We start from the raw sequence: 8650 nt of genomic DNA, 5'->3' as shown, positions 1-8650 counted from the left end.
TCACTATACAATATCCAGCTTGCTTGATGCCTCTTCTGCATTATTTTTGGTGCACCTCCCCGGCTGCTGTGACAGGCCGATACCTTAACCAAGCAAAGATATCCATGTGGGGTTCGGGTTCGATGATATGTCGATCCGATATCACCTCTTAGAGGCGGCAAAGATATATTTGTCAAAATAAATATGCTTAAACTATCTTCAACGGTATATTTGTAGTTTTGGCCTTTTGTTTTGGTGTTTAAAATCTTGTCTGTAGCTGCTGAAACTTTTGTTTTTTTGGAGGATTTTGGATAAATCAAGAACAGATATTTATATTGTTCTTGTGGCAATAAAAAAAAAAAAAATCAAGGCTTCATCCTGATCACACACTGACATTCAGGCTTCTACTTGCTAAGAACATGATTTAAGGTGAGTGCAACAATTCTCTCAACCACATTCACACATAAAAACTGTGTAGCCTCTGCAGTATTAATTAAATAAAATACAACCTTTTACATGTTTATCAAAGCTCTCGAGTCTCTGATCTTGCCATTCATTTTGCCTATGTATACATTTGAAGTTTGCAACTCCATTTGAGAGGTTCAAGCAAAAGTTATCAGACCTTGCTGACAATTTTATTGAAGGAAAATGGCCTCATCAGCCTTATCAAAAAGAAAATTGCTGATCAAGCTTTTCGGGAAATGCTGGGAGGTCGAAGTAGTTCCGAGGAGTCTGATATCTACAAAGTCGAAATAATACATCAAAGTGAGAAATGATATAACACTCTAGAGACTGCTTCTACACAATTGTAACCACCGAGTATGGCAGTGTCATTGATGCAGACATTATTTTGTTATATATGAAAAAGAATGAAAACAACCGGCAAGAACGGAAAAGTTAAAAGCAGGAGAAGACTTGTCTATATTCTAAATGTACAGATTTTCTTAATCAACACGACAACATGATCAACAAAATTGTTATTGTCCTTGAAACTGTGTTGTCCATGTTGTGGCTGTTGTATGGCAGTGCAGAATAGTATTATTTTCCATAGAACAGTAGATGAGAAAAGAATAGCATATCCTAAAGTTATATAAACTCATTTTGATTAAGATGATTACCAGATATCAGTGGTCACCCTTGGTTTTAGGTTTCATACAGCCACAAAAGGGATTTCTCTTTATCTGTCCGTGATTGTCTCTCCACCCATAAAGGTAGTCCCTTAAAGCTACTCTATTTCTTCTCGTACTCCTATCCTGCCTATTCTGAAGCTCTTCTTCAAGTTTCATCAAGACATACTGAATCTTCTGCAATTTGAGCTCCAACGTCGCAACCTTCTCTGATCCCTGCTTTGCCTGTTGTGAGATTTGCCTTCTCTCCGTGCTGCCTCCATCTTCGGGCTTAATAGTTCTACCGTCGAAGGAAGTGCAATCTTCGGCCAACCTTTTCAATCTACTATTGTTACCTATCAGCTCCAACATGGCTTCTTCCGTCTCCTTTAATTGTTCTTTGATAGAATCATACCCATAACTCGCAGGAAGCTTTTCCCTTTGAGAGCTTATGCTCTTTTTCAGCTCTCCTATGCTTGTTCTAAGGTCAGAGAGTCTCTGAGCATCAGAATCAAGACTTCTGAGGATCCTCTTGTTCCATTCTTGTGATTCCATAGGTCTTTTGTGTAAATCTGACTTGTCAATGCTCAACTCAGTGGCAAGCATTTTCGGCGGATGGTGATATATTGTTTCTTCCTCCAGAGACTCCATGTTGTTTTCTGTGGAAATTGGTGATGTTTTGCGTGTCTGATTGCTTCTGTTTTTTTCAGCCCTCACCCATGATTGCTCATCTAATTCTGCATTTTCAATACTCAGTCTGTACAAGTCAAATTCCCTCGAAGGCAAAGAGCTTGAGGCCTGATCGAGTTGAATGTCTTTAATCATTTCTCCATACTTCCCTTTGGAATACTCAGCATCATCTTTACTATCATAGACATCAAGTTGTTTAGTGTCACCACCAACTGATTTGGACTTTAACATTTCAACTTCTTGCATTGCTGCCTCCAATGTGGCACTGGAATCAAGTCTTTCCTGCTCCAAGTGTATGACGGCATCCATGATCACCGTTTGAAGAGCTTTGACTTTATCGATCGACTTCTCCAGCAGCAAAATTCCTGCTGCTTTTGTTCCTATATGACTTTCACCAGGTTGGTTGCTATTGTGATGCTGGTGAGACATCAAGGATATATCCTGAAAAATGATATGTATATTATGTTAAAACTTGCAAAATTACAGGTCAAGTTAGCTTGTATGGAACTAAGATCAAAATATTCATCTCGCCAAAGACAGATAAAAAATTTATGCAAAATTGACTGGTGTAGGTTATGGATTAAGATTCTCTTTCATGCAACCTAAAGTTCCAGCATGTATATTACATGGTCCGTCACTCCTGCAGTTGATATTGAGACGTTAACTATAACAATTTTGTCCTTAAAATTGCTTCTTTTATTAAAAATACAATTTGATAATGTTAAGATAAGTTAACTAACATTTTCATTTGCAGATGCATCAGATTTGACCAAGAAATGTTTACCTCTTCCGCATGATTGTTCAACGGTTTAAGCATTGAAATTGACATGATTTGCTCTTCCATAGAGACAACACCATCCCACAAAGATTTTAGCATGAGCAGGTAAACGTCTAAGTCAGCCTTCAGTCCTCTATTTTCTCCCTCCAGGAAATGAAGCTTATTCTTGAGTTCTTCCACATGTTCCTTGCATAAATATAGTTCAGCAACTAGCACCTCCTTTTGCACTAAAGTACTAATCTCGCCTTCTACTATCAGCTCTTGAAACTTCTCATCCTGAAATGCTGCATTGACTAATAAAATCTGGAAGTCGGTCAACATTGCTGCTATTTCCTCTTCACACTGCATAATCTCACTTGTTTCTTTCTGAAGTTCTAAGATCAGAAGTTCCTCCCTGCATACAAGATCTTCAACTCTTTTATGCATTTCATCAATGTCCCTCTTCATCATTGTATTTTCTTCATGAAGACCTCTAATCTCCTCATTCCTATCAGTAACAATTTCTGACAAAGTCAAAACTTTCTTCTCCATCTCTTCTTTCACGAACTTAGTCTCAACATTATCAAGCCGAAGAGTCTCAAGGACTTCATTTAATAACATGTTATTCTCTTGGGTGGATTTGACATTTTGATTTGCTTCTGATAGCTGTGTTTCCCTCTCCATCAATTTGAACTTTACAGCTTCTGCTTGAAGATCTAGTTCGTCAAACAAGCTAGTCACAATGTTCAAATCAAACTCTAAAATCAATAGACGATTTCTCAGTTCTTCTTCCAGATATGTAACAGTGTCAGAAAAGTGCATCTTTTCCCCTTCAAGCACACTGACTTTCTCAATTAGCCTGCCAATCTCACTGGCAAGATTATTTTTAATCACATCAAGAGATTGCAGATCATAACAGAGAGATTTCAAATCCGTGAGTCTCTCATCATTAAGACTCTTGAAGAACAAATGAAGATGATCAAGTCTCATTGCTTCTACAAGAATTTCAACATGCTCCTCTTCCAAAATATTGTACTGCTCCCTTAAGTTGCAGATTTCTTGTGATAGACTCTTCTTCTCTTCAATTTGATTGGTAATCTCACACTGTACTGTCTGGAGAGCTCCTTGCAGATCACTTGAGTGTGTGTGGAGGACCTTAATTTCCATTTTCAGGACTTTTTCCCTTTGGTTGCTTGCTTCCAGTTCTTCCATCAACCGTTCATTGCTTCCTAGAAGTTCATTGTTCTCGTGTCCCAAGGCAAATAGTTCCTCATTTTTAATTTCAAGCTCCCTTTCAAGAGAATTATTCTGCAATCTCAGGTTGACCACATCAATTCCTAAATGCCTCAAAAGAGTGATAAAAACTAATATCTCAAGATGCAATTGTTGATTGTCATCCTTTGCTTCCGAGATAGAATTCAGTAGTTTTTTAATTTCACCGAGGATTATATCTAAGAGAATTTCATCCTGGATTTTCTCCAGAGACATAAACTCATTGTCTTCATTAAGTGCTCTCCATAGAAGACGAATCCCATCGCTTAATTTCTCATTATGCCTTGTTAAGGACATTATGTTTCTCATTTGGATAAGTTTTTCCTGCTCAAGTTTTGAAACTAGTGTTTCTGCACTTCTACATGCCTCTAAACTCTTCCGACCATCAAGGAAAAGAACTGAATTCATTTCTTTCAAATCAGAGAGACTCCTTTGCAGGATGAAATTTTCTACCAAAGATGTAATGAGATTATGCTGTTCAGTTTGAAGCTCCTTATCTTTATGTTGGTTTTCCTCTTGCAGGAGAGAAATTTGGTTCTCTGAAGTGCCTTTCAGATTCTTGTATGTTTGGGCAAGAGTTTCGTGCTGCTGCGTTTCTAATTTCAGGATATCTTCAAGGTCCTTGACCTGATTGATCATCAGATCCCTTTCTCTTGATAAGTTCAAGTGATTGTCCATAACTTCTGCATACCTGCTCTCAAAATTTTCCAGATTTATGGTAATGGCTTCCACCTGATAAGAACACATCAAAATCAGGATTGTTCGGTAGAAGAAAAGATTGATCAATAGTTAGTAAATAAAGGTAGGGAAGTAATTATACTTCCAACAAAGATTAGAATAAACAAATTGCAGACTAGACAAATTACTAATCAGAGCAATGCAAATTGTTGCTTGTTCATCTGTGTTTGTTGTGTATGACAAAAACACATGCAGTTCAAACATGCCATGTGAGATATTTTACCTGAGATTCAAGAGCATGCTTTTCAGCAAGAAGACCTGAGTTCTGATCATTGAGATAGTGGCAGGATTCTTCAAAGTCCTTTAATTTTGATGTCAAACTCTCAACTTCCATGGTTGCATCAGATAAATAGTTCTCCAACACAGTATTTTTAGCTGAGAGCTTCTCCACATCTTCCGAAAGAATCTTTACTTCTGAGGCAAGTGAATCCCTCTCACCCATACAATTGGAAATTTCACTTTTTAGAGATTCATGTGTAGTTTCTAGTGCTGAAAACTTTTCTCTTAAAACTTCTATCTCAAAGTTTGCATCTGAGAGAATCCTTTCTAAGATGATATTCTTCTCTGAGAATTTGTCCATATCTTTCAGCTTCTCCACAAGAAGCTCATTTTCAGCCTCATGCTTCTTACAGATTTCTTTCAGTTCATTATTTCCATTTTGCAACTCCTTATTGGCTGCCTGAAGGGACTCCACACAATTGCTGACAGCCTGCATTTCCTCCTTGAGATCTTGATACCTTTGTTTTAGATCAGTGTTCTCTTCTTTCACCCGGCAAAGCTCTTGATGAAGAACTTCCTTTTCTCCTAGGAGGAACCCAATTTCATCTTCAAGTTTACTCTTCTTCTCTTTCAAAAGTATTATTTCGTCTTGGAGACCTTTTGCCATCAGTGTAGACTGAAGATTCTGTTCATTTAAGCCATTATTTTCCCCCTTAAGTCTGCATATTTCTTCCTCTAGACCCATATTACAGAGTTCCACATTCCTCGACTTCTCCATCCCTTCTTGAATCTCTAGAGCTAAAACTTTTGCCTCTTCCTGAGATTGGATATACTTCTTTTCACTTTCGACAATGGCCATTTCAGCTTCCAAGCATCTCTGGTACTTGTCTTGTAACATAATTTGGAGCTTCTCCAACTCTTCTTGCTTCTGGTTTATTTCAAGTTCTTGTGTCATTGCTTTCTTTTCTAGTGTGTCTAAATCCAGTTGTAGTGATTGATTAAGCTCTTCAATATTTTTCAGCTTCCTAACTTCCTTTAGCATGTCATCACTGAGATTTTTCAAGTCAGTTTGTGCATCTGAAAGTAAAAGTTCCAGACTTGATATTCTTTCCACAGATATCTGGTGTTGAAGAAAAGATGTATCTCTCTCAGAGTCCAATTTAGCGAGGGATCCCTTTAAACTTTGAACTTCATTTTCAGCATTATTAGCACGCTTAGATTCTTCCATTATCTGATCTTTCAGAACATGGATCTCAGATGACAACTGGGAAATATCTTGTTGTAGTATTTTTATCACATTGGTTGCATCCCGTTTCACTGTACCCTCTTGGTCATGATTATCTGCTTCATTCTCAAAGTTTTTATACTCATGCTCCATATTGTTTGAACCTTTTCTTACCTTTCCTTCATGTGACTTTCCACGTGCTGCCCCCTCACTAGTTCCAAGAATCTCATTGTATTTCCTGGGACTTGTTTTCCTAGACAATGCATCACTTTCTTCAGCATGCAGCCAATTTCTTTTTTTGACATGAAAATCTGATACTGATCTGGGGGCATCCTTCTTCAAGTCATCAGAGTCAAATAGTCTACGAACTGGCAAAGGCATTTCAGGAGTTTGTGGCTCTACCTCATTGCCAGATAAACCATAGTGTGACTCATCTGACAATGATGGAATTTGATTTGGAAATGCCTCTATCATTGTTTGATGAGCATGGCGGAGCACTCTTGTTGACTGTTCATATCTTTCTGCTAAAGCTCGATATCCTCGATAGAACTCCTCCACCAGTTTCTTAAGCTCGGGGCGCTTCTTATAGTACATCTCTGCTCTCCTTGCAAAGGAATCAGCATCTTCTTCTAAGAGCTTGATCATTGCCTTGACCTTCATGTCCATGTCTGTTAAGTGCAACCTTCTCAGTTAAAATTTTAGAACAATCAACAAGATCAATACAAGTCAAAGTTTAAATGTTCCTTGCAAACACATTTCACACATAAATACCAACGGGAAAAAGCAGTCATAATTAAAGAAAATGTTCATGAGAGAGTGCACCCTTTTTGTTCGATTTTCATAACAGTAACAAGAGCTACGTTGTAGAGGAAAGTTACAGACCTTTAAGATTATCCTGAATCCATTTTGAATTTTTTGGGCTGATATGATTGCCCCACCATGAGTACAGGTGTCCTGGTTCGGTGTGCACAAAGGTAGCCATCGAAAATAGCAGGCAAAACAGAACTTATTCTGGTCTTGAAAAGGAAAAGAATCTTGATCCAAGCTAGAAGAAGAGAGCTAAACAAAACCAAGGAGCCTCAATTCAAACGGACACCTGGTTTGTATTCTGTATAGCAGTCTACCTAGCAAGTCGTATTGACATGAGCATTAGAATGTTGTTCCAGAAAATAATATATTTGATCTCAATTTGAGAAAGAGTATAAACAGTACCTTATGTACAAATTGGACTATGGAACCAGATTCTAATGTCTGCTTGGACAGGAGAACTATTACCTGTTGTACATCAGATACAACCAAAATCATCATACCGAAGCAGGTGAAAACCCCACTGGAGAACATAAGAGCAGGTAACAACAAAATAATTAACACTACTTCAAGAAGAAACCCATCAATAACCTCAGTGTCCTACCCACAAAATTCATTTAATTTTCCTTGATGAAGTATTACATCAACAAGAGTATCACGCTAGCCCTAAATACAGCATCTTTGAACACACATAAAGATGGGTTTTGAGAGCATCAAGATATTAGGAGGAAATGGATATCACAGAGACAAGAAAAGACGAACACCCTTAAGAAAAGAATAGAACAGGTGCGGATTTACATAGATATGTCAAGAATTCCACAAGGTGGAACAAACAAATCCAAAAAGGTGTTCCTTTTGCGAAATAGGGATTGCAAATCAGATGACACCACAAAGGGGAAAAGTTTTGACGGTCAATCTGAGAAAACCTTACCTATTGAAAGAAGAAGAAAAGTAGAAGATCTAATTATCCACCTAAAACTCCGCCGAACACACACCACCACCAAGAAAGGCAAAAGAACCGACTCTCATAATCAAATCAAAACAAACCCTACAGAGTGAAACTTAACGAAGCAAACGTTGGTAAAGACCTTAGCGCGCAAGAACACAAGACTCCACAAGCAAAGAACCCATCACCACAGAAACGACCGGAAGATCACGAGAACGTGACGAAGATCCAAATTTTATTGGTTCCACCTTTTTCCTTCACAAAAAGGGATACAAACCCACTTTTTAGGCCCAAAAAACAGAGTTTAAGAAAGGGAAAAATACCGAATCAGCGAGGGAAAACGGATTTGACTCCCCAGAAGCAGCTGTGATGAACAATCCCAGCTGCTCTTCTCGCCCACCCTCAACCCATCTTCGCCTCCCACTCCATGCACCATATACCAGCGTTTTCTGCGCTGCCCACAGAGGAAAGGCTGAATCAGAGGGCAAGAAGAGGGGAAAAAGAAACAGGAACCGTGTTGGAAGAAAGAAATAGGTGGTCTTCCCACCTCACTGATTCAGTGGTTTCCTATACGATTTAGGTTTACCATGGGAGAGCAGAAAGGATTGGGAAAGGTGGGGTTTTTATTCCCCAGGTTACAGAGGGTTGCATTGGGTGCAGGCAATAGGAGGAGGTCATTCACACTTTCCATGCTTGATTCTTGTTCCTCTTTTGAGTGTTTGGCTTTGCTTCTTTGTCTTGGGACAAAGGTCAAATGTCTGCCCTTTTGAATTCCTTTTTTTCCCTCTTTTTAGGGTTTTGACATATCTATTCTTTCAGAAATTGGTAACAAAAATATTTATTGCATTACTTTTATATTTATATCCCTCCAAATATTAAAATATCCTCCTCAATATATATTCCTTCCATTA

General features: G+C 38.3%; 1 protein-coding gene across 3 annotated transcripts; it reads right to left on the bottom strand.

Moving 5' to 3' along the window:
- Window positions 1-443: 443 nt before the first annotated feature.
- Window positions 444-8445, bottom strand: LOC135637111 (protein NETWORKED 1A-like). Of its 3 annotated transcripts, none has more exons than XM_065149530.1 (8): window positions 8287-8445; window positions 8063-8188; window positions 7199-7261; window positions 6869-7110; window positions 4766-6654; window positions 2560-4536; window positions 1098-2216; window positions 444-718 (listed from the first exon to the last, which is right to left on the bottom strand). In XM_065149530.1, exons 4-7 carry the CDS (start codon window positions 6966-6968, stop codon window positions 1104-1106), a joined length of 5079 nt encoding a protein of 1692 aa, XP_065005602.1. In that variant the 5' UTR covers window positions 6969-7110; window positions 7199-7261; window positions 8063-8188; window positions 8287-8445; the 3' UTR covers window positions 444-718; window positions 1098-1103. The 3 variants fall into 3 exon arrangements, with proteins under 3 accessions (XP_065005602.1, XP_065005601.1, XP_065005603.1); XM_065149529.1 differs by having other exon boundaries at window positions 8063-8193; window positions 8287-8443; XM_065149531.1 differs by lacking the exons at window positions 8063-8188; window positions 8287-8445 and adding an exon at window positions 7882-8038.
- Between the last annotated feature and the right edge of the window lie 205 nt (window positions 8446-8650).

Source organism: Musa acuminata, chromosome BXJ3-4 (assembly GCF_036884655.1).
Source record: "Musa acuminata AAA Group cultivar baxijiao chromosome BXJ3-4, Cavendish_Baxijiao_AAA, whole genome shotgun sequence".
Classification (NCBI taxonomy): Eukaryota; Viridiplantae; Streptophyta; class Magnoliopsida; order Zingiberales; family Musaceae; genus Musa; species Musa acuminata.
The sequence above is the reverse complement of the archived record's forward strand: the minus strand, read 5'-3'. Positions and strand labels throughout refer to the sequence as shown.